Genomic DNA, 27,448 nt, shown 5'->3' with positions numbered 1-27,448 from the left:
TTAGTTTAGTTTGTGTAGTTATATTAATTTCTTAAAATTTATAATGACTACTGCATATTTAATGATAGGCCCATAACAGTATTATTAAATTATAATAAATAAATGTATCAATATTTTTTCTCACCTGTTTAAATGCTCTAGGAAGGTCATTCACCCAGTGCAAACTGAAACATAAAAACATATCTGTTACAGTTTAATGCAAAAAAAAATGTTAATATTGAAGTATACTGCCTTAAAACTAGGGTGCTATAAGGCTACTGGGGGTTCTCATACTTTTTAAGGGGCATAGGGACAACTGTAAAGTTTTCAATTACTTAAAACTCTAACCTAGTAACTCTCATCACTTTATTTGAAAGAAAATCTGTGTTCTAGTCCCATCTTTGTTAGTGACAAGGTATGGGACCCTTAGGCAAGCAATTTCAACTCTGTAGACTTCATTTCTGTATCTGTAAAATGAGAGTGATCATGGATGAGATGATCTCTAAGGTCCTTTCTAACTATAAAATTCTATTTTGTACAACAACAGTGTGTTAGGAAGAAATTCAGTCTACTAGCTTTACTTGCAATTTAAATCGTCTAAATGGGAAGCAGTATGGCACAAGGGAAACAGTGAAAGATTTGGAGTCAGAAGACTCATTTGTCAAATAAGGATGGTTAGACTACATAATATCTAGAATCCCTTCCAGATCTAAATCTAGTGACTTAGTGTCCTATTTCTATATTAGCTAAGACAAGAAAATTAACTCCCAATGCTACCACAGCTAACAACTTAAAGAGCAAGGGCTCTACGTAATTATCCAAGTCCTTGTTATCAAAATTGTACAAACAATGATTTCTTTACAAGTTCAAATGCTTTAGCTATAACAATAAAATACATTTCAGTTCTAAAAATACTCTCTGCTTGATCAAGAACTTTCAAGTAAGTGTTGATGGTTGAAAAATATAATTTATTAGCAGATCTAAACATTCCAAAGCAAAGGCAAAATACAATTTAAAAAACTGTACTGCTAAGTATGGTAACTCAGTGACTTTAAATAATTTACTACTCTTTTAAAATTGTCAGAAACAACATAAAATATTACATAAAATTTAAGTCTACCTCCTATTGAACACTATTCTAGTCAATGTTTAAGCCAGAAACTGACAGAATATAGCAAAGAATTTAACAAATACTATATACTGCTGTTTGTCATTTTTGAGTTCTATTCTTAGTGTCCTTAGGTAATCAGCCATCTAGGTAAGATCATTCTTATTAATAAATCATAAAGGAAAAACAAGCATATATCATAAACCTAAATCGATAGAAATTATAATAAGCCTATTTTAGGTGGAAAATGTTAACATCTGCTATAACCTGAGCTAAATGAATTTATTACTTATTTTTAATAAAAATCAATAGTTTTCAAATTTATTTTTCATGGTGCTTTCCATTTAGTTGCATTAGTCCAACATGTACTACTATGTGACAAGTATTGTGCTAGTTCCTGGTGGCTACAAAGACCAAAATAGATAGCTGCCCTCAAAGAGCTTATAACTATGTATCCATAGTAACGGGGAAGCTAAGTGGCACAGTGGATAGCGTGAGAGTATAGAGACAGGCAGACTCATCTTTGTGAGTTCAAATCTGGCTTCAGACACTTACTAGCTGTGTGACCCTGGGCAAGTAACTTAATCCTATTTGCCTGTTTCATCATCTATAAAATGAGATATAAAATGAGAAGAAAATGGCAAACCCCTCCAATATCTTTATCAAGAAAAGCCCAAATGGGGTCATGAAGAATCAGATATGACTGAAAAACTACTGAACAAACAACAAAATCTACATGTTATCTTATACTAAAACATCTTATACTAAAACATCTCAATGTGGTAGAAGGCTGGGTGTCAAAAATTATAAGTCAACTAGGCTGTCTTGGGAGGTAGGTTCCCTCAGTTCTTCAGGCAGAGAGAGAAAGGCTAGATAGATGACCACTGAGCAGGGATGTTGTAGTAGGAATTATTTTTTACACACAGGTTGGACCAGAAGGCCTCTTAAGTCTACGATTAAAGCTGAGATTCTGTATAATTATTTCCAAAAGGCAAACTTGGCTGTGACAGAAGATCACTAGATTTAAAGACAGAAGTCTTTGAACCCTTATCCTATAAATTTTCAAAGTTAATAATTCTCTCAGTGAACTGATACAGAATGAACTATTTGTTCTTCTTTTAAAATTAAACCTTTGTAGCAATAATTATTGACAGACAATCAAAAGAAACAAAGGAAAAATAAAATGCCAACCTTAAACTGCTAACAACCAGATCAAATGTATTTTCTTTGAAGGGAAGAAATTCTTCATCAGCTAGCACACGGACAGTAGGTATTTCTGTTTCTAAGGTGTTTTTCTATAATTAAAAAAGTTTGAGACTCATTTCACAGAATGCCAATTACTAACTCAATCATTATTAAACTGGTATCATTATATTGTTATGAACTACCTACCAAAGCATTTTCTGCAATGTCTGCTTGGAAAAATTTTCCAACAACTTCCTACAGAAAAATAACACAAATCTGGTTAAACCAAAATATTTTTGTCACTGAAATTGCTAAAGAGAATAAAATTACAAATGATTTTTCAGCAATAAAAAGCTTATCAAGTAAAAATTTCTAAATAAAGTAAGTACAGAATAAGACAAATTCAATTAGTTATATGAGATAAATTTTTAAATGTACATAATTAATCTTTACTTAAAAAAATGGAGAATATTATTGTGGGTAATCACAATCTAAAAACCAAACTTATTCATAGGTGAGCTGAACCAGCTCAGAGAGAAGGGAAAAAAGACACACATACACACATACCCTTATAAAATATAAGGTTCCTGAGGGTAAGGAAATGTTTTTTCCTTAATGATACTGCTTATATCTTATATAATGCCTTGTACACAGAAAGTACTTAATAAACATTTGTTAAGCTAAAAGAATCCAGAATGCCCAGCATGGTACCTTACTGAACTAGTACATATTCAGTAATTATAGTTTGAGTGATGACTTAATTCAACTGACAATCCATGTCTATTCTGCACTGTCTAACGAAACATAGAACAAATGCAAAAATTGAGTATCTATCAACACCCTAGTTAGTTCAGTTAGTCAAGCAACTCACACTTATTAAGCACCAACTCTAGTTTCAATTTGACTATTTTTTCTTGGGAATCATTAGCTAAGTTTGCAATTTATAAAAATGAAAGAGAATTATGGATAAGGTATTTTTGTAAAAAATAGATAGAATGCAAACAGTCATTATACTACAAATGTAACCATTCAAGAAAACTGATGGTAGAAACACTTTTGTACTTATGACAAAGAAAAAGAAAATGAATAATTACTATTAGCTTTTGGAAAAAGAATATAAAACCATTACAAATAGATATGAGTTATTGGGGGGGAAATGGAAAACGGATATTAGCATTTTTATGCTACATATATTTTAACAAGTAAAAATTCAAATGTACATTTTTTTATCATTTTATAAGGACTAGATAAAATTTTTACTTAAAAAAATGTCAATAATTTTATCATTTCTGAAAGAAAAATCACATATAAATATACCTTATTTAAATGATGGGCTATATAACCTCTTCCAGAGCCAATATCCAAAGCAAGGGGAAAATCTCTACCAAAAAAAAAAAAAAAAAGACATTTTGATAGTACCACAACACATGAAATAGTTTCCAAGTTCCAAGTTAACATATTAATTTTTTTTGTAACTAGTTACCTCTATTTTTAAGATTAGCTCAGTGTTTAGAAGACTCCCAAGGAAAAGTGTAGGAGAGAAGAGGTACTAAACCTCCTACCAAGATGAAGGTCTACAGAGCCATTGTGCTGACCTCATTGTTGTATGCCTGTGAAACCTGCACAGTCTATCAGGGCCATTGCAGGAAACTGAATTGCTTCCATGTGAATTGCCTTAGGAAGATTCTGAAAATCACCTGGCAAAATAAGGAGGGCTGTTCTCAAGCTAAAGTGCCAAGCATTCAAATTCTACTACAGAGAGAGCAATTCTGATGGGCTGGCCACATTGTTCAAATGCCAAAAGTATGTTTGCCTAAAAGACTTTTTTACAGAGAACTCACACAAGGGCTCACATGGAGGTCAGAAGTGATACAAGGACACTCTCAAAGTCTCTCTGAAGAACTGTGGAATTAATTGTGGGTCATGGGAGACACTTGCAAAGGACCACCCAACATGGTGTGCCTGCATCAGAGAAGGCATTGTGCTCTATAAGCAAAGCGAAAAGAAATGTGAAATACACAAATTTAGAGACATCTCCACTTCAAATGTTTATATGAACTATTTGTACCCAACTTGTGGTATAGCATTTCAAGCTTGTATTGGTCTGATTAGCCACAGTCCAGCACAGTGTACCTTGACTCTAATAAAGTGAGAAGAAAGGACAACCAGCCAAATGGGGATTCAATTATTAAATTGCTAAATTTAATTATTTAATTATTAAAGGCTCCAAATACAAGATATGGATCCTAAAGACACCAAAACACTAAGAAAATAGCATATTTGGTTTTAAAGTTACATTACATACAAGGTCCTTATAATGTATTACCCTTTTACAGAGAACAGTTTACTGCTAAAAAAGGGGGAAGAATAAATTTGGTTGCATAAAGAAAAAGAATTAAATCAACTAGTAAAGGATAGAAAATTTTACTTCTCTATATATACTTCGATGCCTAAAAGGAGTAGGAGACTTTGAAAGTCTAATAAAAACTGCTAAAGTGTGTGTGTAAAGAATTATTATTTTCAGATGGAATTTGAGCAGTTTGTAACAGAAAATGCAAATTGTGGTATACCTCTAAAGATTAAATAAATCATTTTGTAAAATATGGAGGGAGACACTTCATGTATATGCTAATACTGATGGACTAAAAAACAGACGCTGTTTTATAAAGTGATGGTATGTGTGAAGATACTAAATTTCAATAACAAAAAATGTAGCTGAGGGTCTTTAAAAAACTCAGAACTGCAGGGTATTATGGCCTCTAAATCATTTCCATATAACTTTTAAGACTTCGAGATTAAAACTGAAAAACAAAAGAAATCATATGACTATTTGAAGACTGAGGATAGTTTTATTTTTTAGGTAAAATTTATTGAGATGTTATCCCATAAGTGAAAGATGAGCCACAGTACCAGGAGGTTCTGTTTTAAGTTACCAGAAATGGTTAGAGGTCAAAAGTTGAAGAAAGGGAAAGTGAGAGAAGACTCAGCAATGGGGCAAAAATAGTTCTATTGGAGCTTTCTGAAGTGACAAACAGCAGGGGCAATCAGCTGATAAGGTTTCAGCTGCTTTGATTTCACCTACTGCCCTTCATTTCCACCTATTAGTTAAGAGAGGTAAACCCTCCTCCAGATACCTTCTGTTCTCTGTTGCCCCTCTCAAGTCTGAGGGAAAAGTAGAAATGGGAAAGTCAGATGCTTCTGTATAGAAAGAGATGATATTCAACTGGATGAAGCAGAATCATGGTGAGTGAAGAGCTGCATAGGTTTGTTTGCTTTGGCCAAAAAAGTCAATCTGGACTGTTTTGCTTTGAGTTCTGTAGAGGTGGTAGAATATTCCTTACTCCCCAATGCCACTCCCAAACTTCCCTCTACTGCGATCACTCAATCTACAGACTTATCATCCACTCAAGATCCTGGCGACCATTATCAATCAGTCCTCAAGCCATTCTCCTCCTTCAATGAGTTTAGTGCCTGATTTACTGTTTCTCTTTCTAGCCACCTCCTTACTGTCCCAGTGACTGAGAGGTATGAGAGAAAGTGTAGCCAGTACCAGAAAGTACAACCATGGGATAAGTAATATCAGGAAGAAGTCAATATCAGTAAATGAGAGAAGATAGAAGGAGAAAGGAAGAGTCTGAAATGAGAATAAGTTTGTAAATTACTGAGCAGATTTTCCAGAGAACACAAGGGAAGGGATGGGCAGAACTAAAGGAGATGCTGGGAGGTAAGGTTGAGATAGATGGGAATGAGGGAGTAGACAACTACGGCTGAGGAAAGAGGTTTTTCTTTACATTTATGAGTTTGGTAACACCAGGATAGGAGAGTAAAAGGAGATGCTAACCATTGGGAAATTAATTGAAGCACAGACTATCACTACAGAAAAGAACAAGAAAGAAGACTATAAAGAAACTGTGAAATGAGAAGCCAGTAAAGATGGTAGAGTAGGAAGAAAGAATAAAATTCAGTTCAGTAGAACCTACAATTATTCCCATAAAGACCTAGAAATAACAGGAAAGAGAAATCCTTTTTTGGATTTCTGGCTTTGTTTAGGAAATCTATGGGGTGCACAGAATCATTTTTCCAGCTCAGGTCAGCATAGGAAGATAGACAGAAGTCTCTGGGGAGTAGGGATAAGCCTAGTCAGAAGACAAGGAAGCAGAGCCTTGTAGTAGAGGGATTATACTAAGCCCTAGAGTAATAATTAGTAACTAGAGCATGTATCAGGGCAATGAGTTGTTTAGGATCAGGCAGGGACAGGCCTGACGTGTTCAAGGAATAGTAATATGAGTAAACTGGCAGTATGGTGACTTTAACCCCCGACCTAAGTCTAAATCCCAGTGTGCAGCAAGGAGGGGACATGTGCCTAGAAGCATCAACAGCTTACTGGAGCTCCAACCAGGAGACTTGCACCAAGGGTAGCAACAATCTTCTGGAGAACCAACCAAAATCAAGCCTAATTAGTATCATCCAGAGCTGAACCCAGGTGAGGAGCTTGCAAAGCTCAGAAAAGAGAGCAGTGATCAGACTGTTCTCTACATCAGACTTCATAGGGGGCAGGGCAAGTTTGCTTTCAGGGATCCATCCAGAGCCACCTCTTAGCACCTTCAAAACCAGAGGACTTAATCCATAGAGCAGCAGCTGGATCCCAGAGAATACCTGGTGGGACTAATCAAGACTCAGACATTCCCACCAGAAGTGCAGAGAGCCAGGATCTAAGACAAAGTCCCAATTCAGAAAGTGAGGCTGGAAGAATGAGCAAACAGAAAAAGACTCCTATAATAAAGTACTATTATTGATTCATTCAATAAACATTTATTAAGCACCTGCTATGTGATAAGTGCTGGGGATACAAAGAAGCAAAAGGCAGACCCTGCCCTCTAGGAATTCATAATCTAACAAGGGAGACAACATACAAAGAAATATATACAAGGAAGCTACATATAGGATAAAGAGAAAACAATTAACAGACGGAAGGCACTGGAATTAAGAGCACTGGGATTTTAGTTGGGACTCAAAGGAAATCATGGAAGTCAGTAATCAGCAGAGGAAGGAGAATATTTGTTCCAGGAATGGAATATCCAGAAAAAATATCTGAAGCTGATAGATGGAGTACCATATCTGTGGAACAACCAGGAGCCAGTGTCACTGGACAGAAGAATACATGTTAGGGAGAAAGGTATAAGAAGACTGGAAAGACAGATGGGAGTTAAATTTTATGAAGGGCTCTGAATGCCAAATAAAACACTTTGTATTTGCTCCTGCAGGCTATAATAGGAAGTCAATGGAGTGGATGGAGTAGAGGAGTGACATGGCCAGATCTTCATTTTAGAAAAATCACATTAGTGACTGAATGAAGAATGGATTGGAGTGAGGAGGTATATCAGGTAGACCCACCAGCAGGTTACTGCAATACACAAGGCATGAGGTGATGAGGACCTGCACCAAAGTGGTGCAAGTGTCGGAGGAGAGAAGGGAGTATTCAAGCAATGTTACTTAGATGAAATCAATAAGCCTTGCTTGGCATGAGTTTGGCTACAGTGAGGAATCCAGAATGATGCCTAGGTTTCAAACCTGAGGGACTGGGACGATGGTGTTGCTCTCTGTTGTTGTCTGTCCTTTGATCTTGAAGAGGACCATGACATCAGGGAGGTGATGCCATGACATGCATGTGAATTGGATTTAAGCAAGGAAGGACCATACAAAGTCATCACCCTCACTTTCTCCTCCAGAGCCATCTGGGTCCAGTGGCAAGATATAGATCAGGAGGAATGAAGATACTCTGGATGCAGTGAGAGACATTGGTCTTTTTAAGCTAAGGCCTTTAATAGGTCTCACTTTGACTGAGGCAATGACATTTAGTGATTAAGGCTAAGTAAGAAATTTAACAGAGAATGGGCTATGTTACCTAGTTTAAAAAAAAAAATCTGGGAAGAGAAGACCCTCAGGATTTCTGGCCAAAACAAAAATAACTGCTATTTACGTTCACTCTGAGTCAATCATGGCCCAAACAATGAGCAAGTGGAGCTTGGCCTAGGAACTATCGTTGGCCAAACAATGACAGCCAGAGTGATTTGGGTTTAAAAGGCATGGTACTTAAGAAAGAAATCTAGCTGCTAGAACCCCAAGCTATTTTGCTAGGTTTCAGAGATCAAAATTTATAGTCCTTTGGGCAGAGCACCCACAAGTAAGGGTATGACACCCTATGTATCTTATGTGGACAGAGGGAAAGAAGGAAGAAAGGAAGAGAAAGAAAGGAGCTGTGTTGCCCAACTGGCCATTACCAGTTGGGTGCCCAGTGAGGCAACTCCTACTACTACTCAGAGAAGTTGTTGTTTGTGCTTCATTCTCAAAGAGGACCATATTATCAGGGAGGTGATGCAATGACATCCAAGTGAACTGGATTTAACCAAGAGAGGGCAGTGCAAAGTCAACAGTTGCCCTCTATAATAAATAGGGAAGGTAGAAAGTGAAGGGTTTAGGGGGAAAGATGAGTTCTGTTTTGGACATATTGAGTTTAAGATGTCTACTAGATATCTAATTTGAGATGTCTAAAAGGCAAGTGGAGATGTGAGACTGGAGAGAAGGAGCAAGTTTGGAGTAAGAAAGTAAATTTGAGAATTGTCAGCATAGAGATGGTAATTAAATCCACAGGAGCTGATGAGATCACCAAGCGAAATAATATGCAGGGAAAGGAGAGGAAGACCCAGGACAAAACCCTGGACATGATTTGGAGGAGGAACCAGCAAAGGAAACAGAAGTGGTCATATAGGTAGGAAGAAAACCAAGAGAGAATAGTGAGTGTCTTGAAAACCTAGAGAGAAAAGAGTATTACGAAGAAAATGATCAATGGTGTCAAAGACTGCTGAGAGGTCAAGGAGAATGAGGACTGAGAAAAGGTCACTGGATTTGTCAACTAAGAGAGCAAGGGTAACTGGAGAGGGTGGCTTCAGTGGAATAAGACTGAAAACTATTGTAGGGAGTTAAGAAGAAATCATAAGAGGAGAAAAATTGGAGGGATCTATTGCAAATGGCCTTTTCAAAGAGTTTAGTACAAAGAGCAGAAGAGACATAAGATGAGAGTGGGGATGAAAGGATCTCCTGAGACCTTTTTCAGAACGGGAGATACATGTAACATGGTTGAAGAAACTAAGGATGTTTAGGCTAGAGAAGAGAAAACTTAGCAGACATAATAACTGTCTTCAAGTGTTTGAAGGGCTGTAATGTGAAAGAGGTTAGATTTGTTTTTTCTGGCCCCAGAGGGAAGACCTAGAAGCAATAGGTAGAAGTGGCAAAGAGTTAAGTTTAGGCTTGAAATAAGTAAATACTTATTAATTAGAGGTATGGGCTTTGTCGATTGCCCCATATTGGAATACACACAAGTGAAAAACTAGATGAACATTTGTTATACCTTTGTTCAGGTAATAAACTGCACTAAAGATACTTTTAATATCCCTTTCAACTATAAAATTCTATGATTCTGTTATGTAATGCCACAAGGGAAAAGTGGTAGACACATAGCATGCTCCACTTTTTATCAAAGCAATACCAAGATACTGAAAGCAAGAACTCTAGTATATTGGGAGGAATTCTAGAAGGACATAGACAAGAGTAGACAAAATGAGAAGGTGTGGATTAGCTTCAATCTGCATCACTAGAAAGGGAACTCATATGACATGACAGAACCATCAAAACAAGACTGTGCCTCAGAGTTAATAATACTTTGTTAAGTTGACCATTACCTTACCTGGCTATATCATATACACGGTCAGCAACACGACCACCAATCTGAAATAAAAAGCAATGACAAGATGATCAGGTTTTCCTAATAAGAATTCAATTTTTCAAGTTTTTTAAGTGCCTACTATGTGCCATACCTAAAATTTGGTGCTGGGAATACAATGTACAAAATAAAAACAATCCTTGTCCTAGAGGAGGTTACATTCTACTACAGAAAAAATGTAGAGTCTTTGGGGATATAAGTATAAAGAATGAAATGAGCTCTATTTGCAGGGAACTTGCATTCTAAAAGAAAAGACAGATATGTAAACATGTTCAGCATAACCATAAAGTGAATAAATAAACATGTACAAAGTAAAGATAAGGCTGTTTTGGAGAGAGGACACTAGCAGTTGGGGGAGAAAAGGAAAGGTTTCATGCAAAAGATGGTACCTGAGATGTATCTTAAAGGAAAAAAGGTAGACTATGAGGCAGAGGTAAGGAAGGAGTATATTCCAGGCCCTGGGGACAACTAGTGCTTTTTGGGGTGGGGGTGGGAAGAGAGCACAAGCAATCAGGAAACACTTCCTACTGTAGGAGGTGACATTTAAAATGAGCCTTGAAGACAGTTAGGAGTTATGAGAGACAGAGGTGAGGTAGAAGGGCATTCCAGGGACCATGGATAGCCTGTGAAAAAGTACACAGGAAGGAGATAGAATATCAGCATCTAGGGGGTACAGGGGATAAAGTGCTAAACTTGGGAGTCAGGAAGACCCGAGTTTAAATTCTGCCTCATGATATTCAGGATCCTGGCCAAGAAACTTAACTTCCACCTCAGTTTCCCTCTATAAAATGAAGTTAATAAGAGTGGAACCTAAGGAAGTCAATGAGATCACTGGGATCCCCGCCTCTACAAATCTGAAATTAAGTTAGATTCTAGGACTAGAGGTAGGAAGGAGACATGTTCTTCTTTCCCAATCACTTTTTTTACTGTAGGAGCTAGTGGCTGCCCACTAAGTTATCTTTTATTTATTTTGTGTATGCCTTACATGTGCTTGTTGTCTCCCTAAACAGGATGTAAACTCCAAGAAAGCACAAATCATTTGATCTTTATTTCTGCATTCCCAAGGGCTCAGAGTAATATTTAGGACAGAGCAGGCAATTAACGTTGGTGGAATGATTACTGTTTGGGCGTTATACTAGAATAAACGTAAGTTTGAAAACACAATAAAAGGTGATGGGATTTGGGAAACTCAAAATCTTATCCATTTGCTAGCAGCTAAAGCTCTAACCAAAGCATAGAAGAGAAATGGATTTGAAGTCAAAGTCAGCCTCTGCTGCTTCTGTTGTGGCTTAGTCATTCTTTCAGTCATGTCTGACTCTTCAGGACTCCTTTTGGGCTTTGCTTGGCAAAGATACTAGATTGGCTTTCCATTTCCTTCTCCAGCACATTTCAAATGTAAGGAAACTGAGGCAGACAGGGTTAAGTGACTTGCCCAGAGTCACACAGCTAGTTAAATGTCTGAGGCTGAATACGAACTAAGGTCGTCCTGCTCCATCCACTACAACACCAGCTGCCCTTCTGCTTACTGCCTGTATTTTTTGGCAAATCACTTCATCCCTCCCCACCTCATTTTCCTTGTCTACAAAAAGGATAAGCTAGACTAAATGATCTCTAAGGTCCTTTCCAACTTTAGCTCTTATGTTCCTTTAAGATGACAACTGCTTCCATTAAGCAGTATCAAAAACACTGAATGCATCTAAAATTCTTTATATAAAGTCAACATGTAGTGTTTTAACATAAACTGGTTTTAAATTATTTAACAGTTTTGCTCACATTTTTCAGCCTAACTTACAGTGGGTTTTTTAGTATTCTAAATCTTTCCATGTTGCTGGATTCCCTTTACCTACTTATAGCACAGGCTTGTTTACTTTTAGAGGAAAAAACCCGTTTCTTTGACACAGAACGTTGTTTTGATTTCATAGTTTATGTGTATTTAAAAATTGTATTTGGAAAGAGTTGTGTATTTCTTGCCTTCTCGATAGGTGGCTGTGAGAGAAGGGAGAGACTGGAATTGAAAATAAAACTGAATGAAAAAAGGATGACTATTTATATCTGAATTAATAAAGTAGGCCTGGAAGAGTAAGCTTACAGCTAGTGATAACACTTATATCGCACTTTGCAGAGTATGCACTATTATTATTTCCTTTTAAAAGATGAAGCTTAGACAGGTTAAAGTGGATAGTGCTGAGACGCGGTTTCAAGTCAGCTCTTCCTAGCGGGACCTCAATTAACCTCTCCCAGCCTCAGTTTCCACATCTGTAAAATTAGTTTGATATCGCACCTACTTTTGTCAAGAGAATCGTGAGTTAAAGAGCAAAATAAATGCAAGATACTAGTAAAGGCACCATAACTGGGGCATGATTCCATTAAAATTTAAGTTCTTTGAGGACTTTCTATCCCCAGGGCTTAGCACAACGCTTTAAACATATTTGGGGAGTTATGATACAATCGGGCGTACGGGGGAAGGGGCTTTCTTTCGTTCTCCAACACATGGCATAGAACCTGGCACTTAAACGTTTGTTGACTGACTGTGGAACTGACTTGATGCGTACGTCGACTTGGCTCTTAGTCCCAGAACGCAGCCGCCTAACTTCCTGCCTCCGTGCCTATGTCCAGGCCGGTTCTCCGTACCTGGCATCCCCAGCCGGAGGAAACTTTACCTTTATCCATTCGTGGCTCAGGTCAGCGGCAGCGGGGTTGGCTGCGATCCGTGTCGGGGCCGGGCCTCCCCGCTCGCGCCCTCCCGAGACGATGCACTCACCTCTTCCTTCAGGTAGTCGTACTTCAGGTGTTCCGGCTGCTGGGCCGCCCAGTTCTTCTGTTTCCTCTTCAACGCCCGATCGAAGACATTCACGACGCCGGGGGCGGTGCCGCCCAACGGGGAGAAGCACGAAGAAGTGCCCCGGGATCTGCTCTGCCGGCCACCGCCACAACCACAGCCCGCCGGGCGGGGAGGCGCCAGCGGTACGAGCCGCCGGCACCACGGCAACCGCGCAGCCCTCAGCATGTCAGCTCGCCGCCCTCGACCTCCGCGCAACCTCCGTCGGTCACGTCAACGCGCCGACGCACCGTCGCCCGCACGTCCATGCGCATGCGCGGCGGCAGTACTACAGATACACTTCCGCAGGCGCGCTTAACGCGAAGCTACGGGTTTGACCTGGATCACTTGCCGTAGCTCCGGAGCTTAACGCAAAGGATTGTGGGCCTGAATTTCTCCATGTGATGTTGCGAGAACACTCGCCGAGAGAGCTCCAAGTTCGGGTGGCGGAGTTGTAAGAGATTCACCTCTCCAAGGTGAATGGTATAGTCTACTGACTATAGCCTGACCCTGGCCAGGAAGTGATAGTGGCCACCGTCCTCGATCTTCCTCTTCATCGGGGGAGCAGCCGGCCCCTCCGAGTGCCGAGGGCTTCCTCCACCTGCGTGAGGTAGGGGAACTGCTCACGTGCCGGCCGTGCGTCCGTGCTCGGACACGTAACGGGTAGAGCTCTGGCCCTGGAGCACGGAGATCTGAGTGCACCTCCGCCCTCAGACAGTTCCTACCTTGTGACCCTGGGAAAAGCGTTTAACCGTTTTTTCTCAGTGTCCTTATCTGTGAGATGGGGGTTGTCACGATACCTTCCCCTCCCCCCACCCCCGGGTTGTTGTGAGGATCAAATGAAATAACGATTGTGAAGCGCTTCGCGTAGTGCCTGGCACGTAGTGAAATACGTACCATATATGGGCATATGTATCTGTGCATATGTGTGAATATATACACGTGCACACTTAGTGTTATTAGTTTTTTTGAGACCTAAATTTCCCCTCTGTAAAACGTGCTGTAATATAGAACGTCGCACAAGGGTTGGTGCGGTACGCGGCACCGAGGCTCGTGAGGCACCCTGGCCTTGCGCAGGCCAGCCCTTGTCGTTCTCTCGACCCTCCTTACGTAGTTTGGGAGCTTGTGGGGGAGAGTGCCGGACCAGAATGGCAGCCACACCCCCTCACCCTCTTTTGGGGAGAGCCCAGAAGTTTTCTACGCTTATCCCCAGTATTTTAGCGAAACCAGGAGTTTGAGGATAAAAAAAGAAAGCTGGTTGTTAGGCAGGTTTCAGCTCTAAAATTTGATGATGGCGTGGAAATCTCTGTATTCCTATTTTTGATGTATTGGAGGTTGTGTTATTTATTGTTACTTATTTTTTAGGTGATACTTTTATTGCTTCAGATTTCTTTGGAAAAGATAGGTGTTCCCACATCCCTTGTGAGGTTTTCTTTTGTGCAGGGTGATTAATTAGGGTAGCAATTTTCTGAGCCAGAAAACTGGGAAACCTGGTCTGACCACTAGGATGCTTTTTAAAAATTAAAAAATTTTAAAAATATGAATATTGTAGGTGTAACCCACTTTTTAGTAGAGAACAACGTAAACCATTTTATCGTATGTTGCTTTATTTTATATAAAATGTAACTTAAAAGATTCACTGAAGTTTTCTTGAAACCAATTTTGGTTTAGCAAACTTAAATCTTTATAGTCACATTTTTTCAGTTTTTTAGGCTATTCGAGGTTTTGGTCAACAAAGAAGTTTAAAAATGGCATCAAAAGAAGATCTTATGAAGGATGAGCGGTTTCGGCGAATTACACAGGACCCTAGATTTTGGGAAATGCCAGAAAAGGACCGAAAAATTAAAATTGATAAGAGATTTCGAGCAATGTTCCATGACAAAAAGTTCAAGTTGAAATATACTGTGGATAAAAGAGGACGTCCCATAAGTCACAGCAGTACAGAGGATTTGAAACGTTATTATGACTTATCAGATTCAGACTCTGATCTCTCAGATAAAGATAGTGAAGCATCAAACAAAAAGAAAACTAACAAAAAGAACCAGAAAACTAAAAAAGGAGATTCAAAAAAATTACTGGATAAGGAAAAAAGCAATACTGTTAAGCCAAAGGAAGACTTTGGACTTGGGAAAAAGCCAGATGATTATGAAAATATTTGGAAAACACAGCATTCAAGTAGAGTTAAGAAAGTGCATGCACAAAATAATCTGCAAAAGGATGAGAAAGAATCAAAAAATAAAGACATAAAGAATCAAAAAGATGCCGTGCTCTCTAAGGCAGACCCATCATCCAGAGGAAAACTAAAAATATCAGAACTGGACAATAATAAAATTGTGAGATCTTCCAAAGTGAAGTTTCCTAAAGAGAAAGAGAAATGTGACTCAGGTTAGTTACAAAAATAAGTTGTAAAAGTTTTTATTGACTATAGCATCTCTTTTGCCTCTCTTATTTGATTTTTAAAATATTTTTTGAGTTCTTCCAGGTATTCTTGTGTGGTATGTATTCAGTTCACATTTTTCTTTGAAGTTTTGTTTGGAGCTGCTTTGATATACTTGTCTTCTAGATTTGTGCCTTCACTTTTCCCTTTCACCATAGTAATTTATTTTGATCACTTTCTTTTTTTGTTATTTGACCATTTCTCAGCCTATATCTTAACTTTTAAGTTTATATTTAAGTTGGGTTCTGTGCTTGGGATAGTTTGTTCCAAGCTTCACGCCTTTCTTCCTATTGTTTTCAGAGCTAGCTCTGGGGATCTGTAGGTTTCTGGTACTTCTAAGTCAGTATGATCTAAGGAGAGGTGGGGTCACAGTTCTCCTGATCTGTTTACTGGTCTTTACCCAGAAAGGGACTTTGTTTCCCTGTAGCTACCAGTACTATCATCCCTCCTGGCCTTAAGACTGACCAGGTCCCTCTCCTCTCCTGCAGTCACAGTTGCTAGTTCTTGCCTCTGTCTTAGAATTGAGACCAGGGTCCCTACTCTTCCCATTGGTGACAACAAGCATACCTCTCTGCTCTTGAACCATAACCTGGGCCCCTACTCTCCTGTACCACAAGTATTACTGCTTCTTCTGGCCCTGGGACTACAACCTGGAACTGTATGGACAATGCAGCTGTCCTGATTCCAGCACCAGCAAAGGGTCTTCTAGGATCTGCTTTTGACCAGTTGTTTAACCCTCTGCCTGCCACCGCCAAAGTCTGTGGGCTGAAAGAGCTGGAATTGCTGCTATCACCCATGGAGCTACCCCAAAGCATGTCCTTGGGCCCATCCACCACCGTGCTAAGACAGGCCTTTTCTACCAACTCCTAAATTGTCTGGGGCTGGAAAATTATTTCACTAGTTCCGCCACTCCAGCATTTGATTTGAAGCATTATTATAGAGTTTATTAGAGGGAGATTTGGGAGAACTTGACCGAAAGCTTCTTTATTGCACTATCTTGGCTCCACTCCTTTAAAAGTAACTTTTACTTCTGACTGCTTTTGACCTCCCTCTTATTCCTTCCTTCCCCTTCTCCTTAACCTCTTTCCCTCTTCTTTGTTGGGTAAGATACATTTCTGTACCCAGTTGTATGGGTATATATTCTTCCTTCCTTGAACCAGTTAAGATTCAAGTGTTGTCCAGTCCCCACTATTCCCTGTTCTTTTGTATCAACTCTTCCTTGCGTGCCTCATTTGTATAAAATAATATCTTCCACCTTTTATGCTTCTTTCCCTCCTCTCCCAGGGCACCTTTTAAGTTCATCTAAATGTAACAGAACCACACTCAGGCTCTCTAATTAGATTCCGTTTTAGCCCAGTGATGATAATAAAGTTCTGAGAATTTACATATAATCCTTCCATATAAAGAAGTAAACAGTTAAGCTTATTAATTCCTTTTGATTTCTTACTCATATTTACCTTTTTGTGCTTCTCTTGAATCCTGTATTTGTGTGTCAAATTTTCTATTTAGCTCTAGTCTTTTCATCAGTAATGCTTGAAAGTCAAGTATTTCTTTAAGTCCTTTTTCCCCCTAGAGAATTATACTTCATTTTGCTGGCTAGGTTATTCTTGGTTGCAATCCTAGATCAAGTTTTTGGAATATCATTACATCTCTTCACTTCTCTATAGTGGTGGCTGCTGAATCTTGTGTGATTTAACTGTGGCTCTGCACATCTTGAATTTTTTTCTTTTTAGTTACTTGTCTGTAATAATTTTTTTTCCTTGATAGGAGCTCAGAATTTTAGTCATAATGTTCCTAGAAATTTTCACATTGTAGTTTCTTTCATTTTCTGCTTTGTTGTCAGGTTCTAAGATATCTGGGCAGTTTTACGATTTCTTGAAAAATGATAGCTAGATTTTTTTTTTTTTTTTAGTCATTGCTTTCAGGTAGTCCAGTGAGTTTTTAGATTATATATCCTTGATTTGTTTTCTAGGTCAGTTTTTCCTATGAGATATTTCACGTCTTTTTTTTATTTCAGTCTTTTGATTTTATTTTATCATTGATTGATGTTTCTTGGGGTCATTAGCTTCCATTTGTCCAGTTCTGAGTTTCAAGAAGTCACTTTGTATAGTAAGGTTTTCATCCTCTTTTAACAAGCTGCTAATTCTCTTTTCAGACCTTTCTTCCATAGCTCTCTTTTGGTTTTTTAAATCATTTTTAAATTCTTGCAAAAATTTTTGTTGGGCTTTTGTCCACAATGCATTTTTCATTTCTTTGAGGCTTTGTGTATAGCTATTTCCAGGTTATTCTCTTCTGTGTTTGTATCTTGAGCTTCCCTGTAACCATAGTAGGTCTTCATGGATAAGTTCTTTTTGTTTATTTGTTTCCTCTTACTTTTAGCCTGCTCTTTGACTTTGAACTTTGTGTTAGTACTGGGTTTTGCACACTTTAGAGATGTCTGGCCTGAGCTTCTATCCTCTTACATCCTTCTATTGCTTTCATATCTCTGACTGGAGGCCTACAAGTTTTTCAGTGTTCCCAGAGTGGTGTGGTTCAGGAAAAGATCTGTTCATTTTCCTCCTGGTCTGGGTTCTCTGCAAGTTCCTTAACAAGGTTTTGATTTGTTGGCCTTGTGTATGGTTGAGTTACAGCAGATAGCTGTTGGATTCAGTCACTGTTATCCTGCTTGGAGGCTATGTAGGTTTGAAGTAATTGAATTGCTGGTTCCCTTTGATCTGGCATTCTTGCCCTGGTTACTCTATAGCAGGCCTGTGTACAGGGCTTAAGGCTAAAGTTTAGAACTGAGTTGTCACTCTTCTCCTGGGCTCAGAGCCACACAACTGCATTTCTGGATCTTGTTCCTTGCTCAGTACACAGCTAGGGTGGGCCCATGCTCTCTGATGACCACTCCTCCATGATCCACACCTGGCCAGTGTGCCCTGTAGCTTCCAGATGGCACCTAGCACTAGTTCAAAAATCCTCTGGGATACCTTTCTGATCAGGTTTTTCTTTTCCTCTTTATACCTGGGTGCTAAATATTTCCTTCATTGCTGCCCATGTTTCTGACCAGGTCCCCATTCCCCATATCCATATGCTATCTACCTTAGCTTCCCTGACCTGGAAAAATGACTTACTGACTTTTTCTTGGCTTTCTCATTTCGCTTTATTGTGGTACATTTACTGGATTTTGGGAGGGAGGTATGCTGGGTAAGCTTGACAGAAATGCTTTGTCTTGTTCTACCATTCTGCGATTCCACCTCACTGCATGCAGTTCAGTTCACCAAGGCATTAGAGGCCTGGTGAGGTGCCTAAGACTCATAGGAGTGGAGCAGAAAGTCTAAACAGCAGCAGGTAGAAGTCCAGTCAAAAAATCAGAAAAGTTCAGTAAAAGATTATAATAGACTCAGGCACATGACCTGGAGTCATAAATCACATCAATTTATCAATTTGGACTTGTCAAAACCACAACTGACATTCAAGTGACTTTCAGTAGCTACTTGAATATATCTCACTTTAATGCTTTCCTGTTTAAACTAAATGGTATCATATATGGTTTGAGATTCGAAAGGGACCTTAGAGGTCAATTTCATCACCCCTTTTATTGTTGAAGAAACAGAACTAGAAAGATTAAGATATTTGGTAGCAGAAGTAGAATTTGAACTTAAATTACAAATTGAGTTTTCTTTTGCCTGTTTTATTCTGATTCTTGTGTTCAGCCACAAAAATTAAATTGGGATAAATTTTACTGTATGTTTGTCCAGAGATAAACTGTGGTTGTCTGAATTACAGATACAGACCCAAAGGCGTTTGATGCTAGAATGGCCTCCTTTCCATTTAGTTTAGTCTAAAACGGTGAAAATAAGAAAAAATACTCACATTGTAGCAAAATTTTATCTACCTTAAAAAGTGTATGTGAAATTTTTCAGAAACCAAAAATAAATAATCCAAGCTACTACTAATGGCTTTCACTATAGTTCTTATTTTAAAATATCCCTTTGGAGTCAGAAAGCCTTGACTCAATTTCCCCTCTTGCAGTCAATCACTGACTCTGTTGTCATTGAGATTACTTAACCTCTCTGAACCTGAGCTCCCTCATTGATAAAGTAAGGACGATGCTTGTTCCTACCTCACAAGGTGGTGATTAGGCTTAAATGAGAGGACATAAGAAAAGCAGTTGGCAGACTTTAAAGTTCTGAACTTAAATGTCTGGTGTTGTCATTATTATTTATTTTTAAAATCCCCTTTTCTAATATTTGGATGTTCATGTTATAGAAATATCTAAGGCAGAAATTCCTAGACTTATTCCTGTGCAGCATATTACTTAGTTATGGTTTCTCAGCCCCCGTACTTAATTTTCATTGGCTTCTGTTTGCTTTATGAAGCATAGTTAAGTAGTCAAGACAATGCAAGGAACATCAGATCAGCTTGTAAAATCGTTATGAATTAATATCCATATGTTGCTGGCTGGAAAAACTGTAATAACTTAGCAACACATGTTTCTTCACAAATACAGTAAAGTAAAACTTTAGTAATATAGACAGTATATTTTGGGAATTTTTGGTAATCTAGTTACAGTGGAAATAAAAAAATCTGAATCCATGGAAAACATTTTTTCTTTTGCGTTACACAAACCACTTCCCTAGATTTAGGAAAAACTGAAATTTTCACAGTTCTTTTAGAACCCTTTAGTGAATATTTTCTAGTAGGTATTGTTCTTTCATTTCTATCCATTCTTTATGGGGATACCAGTGTTAAATTGGCATGAAGATAGGTGTGAGAGAGGTTTAGAATGGACTAGAAGTAGCTTGGGTCTGAGGATATAAAATGATAACATACTTGGCGGCTTAAGAAGACTGTTTTCCCCACATTTCAGTGACTGATTACTAATTAGTCTATGAAGGAACCTCTGCTGTTGCAATGGAAGAGAAAGAGACCTTTGTAAAGGTTGGCGAAAAGAAGGCATAACTGTTAAAAAGTAAAGGGAAGTTGGATTTCAAAGTAAATTTTGTTTATGTGCACTCCCATGGCTTGTAAGGGCTAGTTTTGAGAAATAGTTGGAGAGCTAGAGGGACAGGAGAGAGATGCATTTAGGGACCTATATCAGAAAAGCTATAAGATTGAGCAAGAAGACATTAAAAAAGGGGCTGCAAATGAATATGAATCTGAGGGAAGATCTGTTATAGTAAAGTATACTATAGAGACTTTTTCTCTAGCAGTGGTGTCAAAAAGCCTGTCCTACTTTGAACATGTGTCAGAAGATCTTCCTAAAATGTTAATAAGTGCACTTAATGAGTTCACTAGTGTTTTTCTTCCCACCTGAGGAAACCTTCAGAATCAGGCACTTCCCCTAAAACGGTATCTGGTTCACATGCAAGTACTTTGGCTAATAAGACATAAAGTAAGGGGCAAATGTTATCTAACACAACAAAAAATTAGTAGAATGGGCTCATGATTGTACCTATAGACAATAAAGAATTAAAAAATTTTTTTTGTGGATCCCTCCCTTCCTTTAGTTCTCCCCAAATGAGTTTTCCCCGGCTTATAACGCTACTTTGGTGTGAGACATTGCCAGATAGATAGACCTCAGAATTGCTCAGGAATTCAGCAGTCCTTGCCCCTGGGTCCTTCCTGCCTTGGAGACTAGTAGTCCTGATTTAGTGCTATCCTGAGTGTGAATAGGTCCATAGCACCTTTTAAGTATTGAAGTATTTGTATACAAAAGAAAAATAATATACAATCTCATCTCACTTGATAGTGCCTATTATGTTCAAGGTATTGGATTTAAAAAGACAGAAACAAAGCAACCTCATGCCCTCATGGAATTTAAATTCTTCTAGTAGGGACAACATATACAAGTAAGCTGAGTAAATACAAAGAATGCTCAAAATTAATAAAAAGTAATTCCAAGAGAAAGAATCAGGAAAGCTTCAGGTAAGAGGTAGCAACTGATATGTGTCTTGAAGGAAGCTAGAGACAATAAGACGTGGAGGTGAAGGAGCTTGTTTGTGCAAAAGTTTGGAAGCAGGACATGGAAGGTAGTGTACGAGATACAGCTAACATACCAGTTCAAGAGTGAGAATGTGATGGGCAGTAATATGAAATGACTGGAAAGATAGATGAGATTCAGAATGTGGAAGCCTTTAAATGCCATGTAGGGGTTTTTGTATTTTATTGTTCTGGAAGTATGTAGAAGGTGATTAACAGTGTGGAATTCTGTTTTGACCCTATTGAGTTTGAGTTGTCTATGGGACAGCAGACAGGTAATTGATTAGAGTTTAGTTGAGAGATTGGGGCTGGATATGTACATTTGAGATTCACCTGGATGGAGATCTAATCCCAGGGAATCTGAGATTACCAAGGGAAGACTATAGCTAGAGCAAAGTAAAGGGACTAGGATAGAGCCTTGGAGTGTGCCCACACTTAGCGGGTGGGAGGGACCATGGTGCTATAGCAAAGGAGACTGAGAAGGAGTGTTCAGGAAACGAGGAGAAAAAACAGAGAAGAGAATTTCCAGAAGGGCTTGATGGTCAGTATCAGAAGCTACAGAGATGTTAAGTAGAGTGAGGACTGCCAAAAGGTAAGAAATATTGGTTGTAATAATAATAGCTAACATTTATGTAATACTGTAAGGTTTTCAAACAATTATACATATTTTATCTAATTTGGTCTTTATAACATCCATGTGAAGTAGTTGCTACTCCCACTTTACCCATGAGGACATGAGGCTGAGAAGATTAGCCTCTAAGTCTAACAAGACTTTTCCACTCACATAGCTAGTAAGTGTAAGGCAAGATTAGAACTCTTGACTTCCTGCCTCAAATCCACCCCTTTGTCCACAACATAGTTGTTTGTTGCAAGTTTGAGAAGTGAATGGGTGGTGAGTAAATAGTAAACTGCTGGTTTGGTACCTCTACCTGCATCCTATACAAGTTTAAGCTGAATAGGGCCTCTCTGCCATATCTAAGACTTCTTCATGCTCTGGTGCACAACTTCTCCCTGTGCTTTGGTGCTCAACCTGTTCTGTTCCTGGCTAGACCTTGTCCTTGGTGTATGCAGACCCCTCTGTCTCCATATGCTGACCTGGATTGATCAAATCTGATTTTTCTTGGATTTCCAAATCACCATTTAGTGTGGTGCATTTTCTAGATCTTTTGGCAAGAAATTTGAGGGAGGTGTGGGAGTGGTTTGCACTGTATTTCCATAATTTTGACTCCACGTGTCTATCCATCCATCAATCTATAGCTATACTTCTTTTAAAGGATTGTTGGGTGTTTTTATAAAACATGATTTGTACTCTTGCTCTTTTTTTCTGAAATAGCACATTTTAATTGTGTTTGAATATGTTTATACTGCCCTTGATTTGGTGTTTGTACTTGCTTGAAGTTTTTCTCCTTTAATTAATTGCAGATAGCAGTGATATTTATTTAGATATCAGTGACTCTGATGGTGAATTGGAGGAAGATACCGAAGATGGTAGTAAAACAGAAGATGATGAACAATCAGAAGATAGAAGTACAGGAGATAGTGAGGAAATCTCAGAATATGAGGATGAAGATGATGATGAAAGTGATAGTGGACCTGATCTTGCTAGAGGAAAAGGAAATATTGAAACTAGTTCAGAAGATGAAGAAAATGATATGACTGAATTTTTTCCTAAGGAACCTAGTTTTGAGCATGCATGGAGAGAATTAGATAAAGATGCACCTCGGGCAGATGAGGTAAATTTTTTAATAGAACTATTTTTTTTTGTTGTTAAGAGCTTAAATCAAAATTTTGCTGGTAGAAAATACTCTATATTGTGATCTTTGATTAGGTAATTATTTACTTTTCTTTAGCCATCAGTTTTTATTTCTAAGCCCCCTAGAATTTCATCTTAATTGGTAACCAAAGAAACTTTTGTTTGTTAAGGGTGAGGCTGTGAAATGAATCAAAGACCAGAAGAAGTTTAAAAACTGGGTGTAAACCAGTTTGCTCCCTTTGGCTAAAATAACTCATAATCATGTTTCTATGCAAACTGAGAAATTTAATGAGTATTACTCTTTATATTTTAGCTGATTCTTAATTCATTTATATAAGTGTAAAATTAATGTATCCATGCAGTAGTTTTATATTGTTTTCTAGTTATGAATATAGGAATAATGTAAAATATGACCTTTTCCTTTTCTCTTCAACTATGTAGATTACTCGTCGATTAGCAGTTTGTAACATGGACTGGGATAGGTTAAAGGCTACAGACTTGCTGGCTCTGTTCAATTCATTTAAACCTAAAGGTGGTGTTATATTTTCTGTGAAGGTAAGGGCTTGATTTCACTTTGGAACTCATTCTCTTAAAATTTCAAGGTCATTTCTCTTTTTTTAAGTCATCCTTTGTTAATAAAGGTAAACAGTAAGATTATGACTCTGACTTGAACAAAGACTATACTTAAATTATCTGCCGCAGATTGGCATCAGCTCCATTTTTTAAAGATAGATTGTTGGTCCTATCAATCCAGTATCCTTTTTCTTCCCCTTCCCAGAGAGCCATCTTTTAAAACAAAGAACTTAAAGAAAACAAAAATCCAGCAAAGCTGAACAACCCGTCAAAAAACTTGACATATATAGTGTCCCACACTGGTGAACTCTCTTTCCTCCCCTACTAAGGAGCAGGGAAGATGTCTTCTCACAACTCTTCCTGGGGGTCAAATTTCTTTTAATGGGTTTTTAAAATGAATTTTTATTGATGTGATTAGTTTTTAATCACGTAAAACTCCCCCTTACTACCTTCCCTTAATCCCACCTAGAAAACCATTCTTAATTTTAAAAAAAATTAAGAAAAAGCAAAAGGGGGAAAATTAGGCAAAACTCATCATAAAGACAAAGTACTGACTTAAAAGAGAAGGGGAACTAAAAAAATTCCTAATTCTATTTTTTAAAAGTTTTCTAAGAAAGACAATTTCCCAGTCTTTCCATATAAAAAGCCCTGATAAGGTGTGATTTTACTGACAGTTTCACTGACTGGATGTGATTTAGATGGATCTTTGATCTCATTAGTATACCTACTCTATTCTATATCCTTAGTATATTTTTTTCTTAACTCTTCCATGGAGAATCCACTCATCTTTCCTCTACTTTCCTTTGCATCTCCATTTTATCAGTACTTTCACTAGACCTGTCAGTCTTTTTTTTTCTTTTTATTGCTGCTCAATCGGACTACCTTGTATTTTAATACATGTTCTTGATTTTTACGACTGTTATTTCTCCAGAAAATCCCAGCAAAACAAAATGGATACTAGGTTTTGACTCGTTCCCCCAAACAAAAACAACAAAAAACTTTTAAAAAGTGTTCTCTGAAACCAGTTAAGCAAAACCAGCTAATGAAATATTTTCCATTGATAGCATATGTAACTTCCCACTTTTGTAATTGGTCTATTTTTTAAAAGAAAGAGATTTTTACTTTGATAGTTTATTTGTTTTGATAGTTTATTACTAATAATGACCATTGTATTTAACCCAAGTTTTGTTGTAATCAAAGTGAATATTGTTTTTTGATTCTTTCGTCATTTTTCATTACCTCTTATAAATTCTCTCATGTTTATCTGAATTATTCATATTTGTAATTCTTTGCAGTACAGTAATATTTCATTATATTCTTGTACCACAGTTCAGCCATTCTCAAATTTGGGGACACATTTTCATTTTTTTATTATCACACAAAATGTTACTACCGCAATGTTTTTACATACAGAGTTTTTTTGCTGTCAATAACCTCCACATCTGTGTATAGATATATAGATAGATTTCTATGGGTAGATATAGTATGGTCCAACTAGTAGGATTTCCAGGTTAAAAAATATGAACAGATTACTAAGTTTGCCTTTATAATTCTGAATTCCTTGCCCGAATGAATAGTCTAGTCAGTCAACTAGTATTTCTGTTATTTGGTGCAAGGCAGTCTTGTCAGGGGTGGCAAACCCACAGCCTCAAGGGCCTCAAGTGTGGCTCTTTGACTGAATCCAAACTTCATAGAACAAATCCCCTTAATAAAAGGATTTGCTCTGGAAAACTTGGACTCAGTCAAAAGGACTTAAGGACATAGGCCACAGGTTCCCCACCGCTGACCTAGGTATTGGGCTTACAAAAGTAACAGTCTCTTACCTGAAGGAACTTGCATTCTCTCCAGGGAGACCTCAGTACTCATATGAGTAAATACAAAGCAAATTGAATTAGTAGTGGCAGTCCTCTTGTAGCTAAGGGGTTAAAGGAAAAAAAATCATTTGGTGTTTGAGCAGAATGTTGAAGAGAACAGGGAATTTTAAGTAAGGAGGGAGTGAATTCCATGTATGAGAACATGGAAACAAGATTGAATACTGTGTCTGAGGAACAGTAAATAGGCTAGCTTGGCTGGAAAATGAAGTCTGTGACCAAAATGCAATAAAAACTATATTCAGTAAAGGACATCGTAAGCATAGATTAAAGATGATAACAACAAGACAATGTACCAAAATTTGAGGGGGTGAAGCCAAAGCGGTACTTAGGAGAAAATTTATATCTCTATACTTACATAAGTAAAAGAGAGAAGTAGCAGACCAATGAATTGGGCATGTAACTAAAAAACAACAACTAGAAAAATAACATATTAAAAATCTTCAATTAAACACCAAATTAGAAATCCAGAAAATCAAGAAAGAGGTTAACAAAATTGAAAGTAAAAAAGCCAGTTAACTTAGAAGCTAGTTTTATTGGGGGAAAGATAAAATAAATCATTATATGATTTTTTTAAAAAGGAAAAAAATTTCACTATTAAAAATAGAAAAAAGGTGAATGTACAATCAATGAAGATAAAATTAAAACAATTGTTATGAGCTAATTGACTCAATTATATGCCAATAAAATTGACTACCTAAGTAAAATGAATATTTACAAAATATATATATATATTTACAAACTATATAACATTAACAGAAGATGAAGTAGAATGTGTAAATAATCATATCTTAGAGAAAGAAATTGAACAAGCCATAAATAGTGTCCCTTAGGTTGGAAGGGGCAGGATGACATGGATTTGCAAGTGAATTCTGATAAATATCTAAAGAAAAATTAATTCCATTGTTGTATAAACTATTTGGGGGAAAAAAATAAAGGATTCCTATCAAATATCTTTTTTTACACAAATGTTGTTTTGATACCTAAATCAAAGAGAGCCAAAACAGAGAAAAAACTATAGAACAATTCCCTAATGAATATTGATGCAAAAATTTTAAATAAAATACCAGCAGAGAAATTACAGCAATGCATTACAAAGATCATTTACTGTGACCAGGCTGGATTTATACCAAAAATGAAGATCTGGTTCAGTATAAGGAAACTAAGCATAATTGACCATTATCAATAACACAAAAAGAAACCTCCCATCAATATATGCAGAAAAAGCTTCTGACAGAATACAATACCCATTCCTGTTAAAAACACTTAAAAAGCATAGGGGAATCAATGGAGATTTTCTTAAAGTGATAAATTGCAAATGTCTAAAACTAGGAGCAACCATTACCTAGAACAAGGACAAAGTAGAAGCCTCTGCAGTACGATCAGGGGTGAAGGAAGGTTGTCAGTTATCACCACTATTATTCAAAATTGTACTAGAAGTGCTAGTTGTAACAGTAAGATAAGAAAAATTGAAGGAATAAACATTGGCAATAGGAAAATACTTGCTTTTTGTAGATGATGTGGGTAGAGTCAAAAAAAATGAATCAAAACAATTAACCACTTCAGCAGAATTGAAGGATATAAAATAAAAGCCACACAAATGATCAAAATTTTGTATATTACAAAAAAAATACAGCAGGAAGAGACAAATTCTATTTAAAATAATTGCAGACAGAATAAAATACTTACAAATCTACTTGTCAGTATACATACAATAACTATGTGAACACAATTACAAAACACTCTTAACATAAAGACAGATCTAAATAACTGGAGAAATAGTCACTGCTCATAGGTAGACCAAGCCCCTATAATAAAAATGACTACTACCTAAATTAATTTACTCATTTATTGCCACACTAAACTACCAAAGAATTACTTTACAGAGATACAAAAAATAATAAGAAAATTCATCTGGAGGAACAAAAGGTTAAGAATATCAAGAGATCTGTGAAAAGAAAAAAGTGAAAGAAGGGGGCC

The 27,448-nt window shown here is 37.5% G+C and overlaps 2 protein-coding genes across 4 annotated transcripts in view; one reads left to right on the top strand and one right to left on the bottom strand.

The window, feature by feature from the left end:
• NDUFAF5 (NADH:ubiquinone oxidoreductase complex assembly factor 5) overlaps nt 1-13,164 on the bottom strand; it is a 31,068-nt gene extending 17,904 nt beyond the window's left edge. For both annotated transcript variants that reach the window (XM_072634480.1, XM_072634481.1), the window contains exons 1-6: nt 12,814-13,164; nt 10,017-10,057; nt 3,590-3,653; nt 2,480-2,527; nt 2,279-2,382; nt 125-164 (exon numbers count right to left, since the gene is read on the bottom strand). In XM_072634480.1, coding sequence (XP_072490581.1) covers nt 125-164; nt 2,279-2,382; nt 2,480-2,527; nt 3,590-3,653; nt 10,017-10,057; nt 12,814-13,059 — 543 coding nt within the window. In that variant the 5' untranslated portion in view covers nt 13,060-13,164. The remainder of the gene's footprint in view (nt 1-124; nt 165-2,278; nt 2,383-2,479; nt 2,528-3,589; nt 3,654-10,016; nt 10,058-12,813) is intronic.
• An 88-nt stretch (nt 13,165-13,252) lies between these two features.
• Nucleotides 13,253-27,448, top strand: part of ESF1 (ESF1 nucleolar pre-rRNA processing protein homolog) — a 94,228-nt gene continuing 80,032 nt past the window's right edge. For both annotated transcript variants that reach the window (XR_011972547.1, XM_072634479.1), the window contains exons 1-4: nt 13,253-13,480; nt 14,575-15,255; nt 22,694-23,004; nt 23,466-23,579. Coding sequence is in view for 1 of the 2 variants with exons in the window: in XM_072634479.1 (XP_072490580.1) it covers nt 14,619-15,255; nt 22,694-23,004; nt 23,466-23,579 (1,062 nt within the window). In the remaining variant the exon portion in view is untranslated. The remainder of the gene's footprint in view (nt 13,481-14,574; nt 15,256-22,693; nt 23,005-23,465; nt 23,580-27,448) is intronic.

This window comes from Notamacropus eugenii, chromosome 1 (genome assembly GCF_028372415.1).
Source record: "Notamacropus eugenii isolate mMacEug1 chromosome 1, mMacEug1.pri_v2, whole genome shotgun sequence".
NCBI lineage: Eukaryota > Metazoa > Chordata > Mammalia > Diprotodontia > Macropodidae > Notamacropus > Notamacropus eugenii.
Note: the sequence above shows the minus strand (reverse complement) of the source record. Positions and strands in the feature narration are given on the sequence as shown.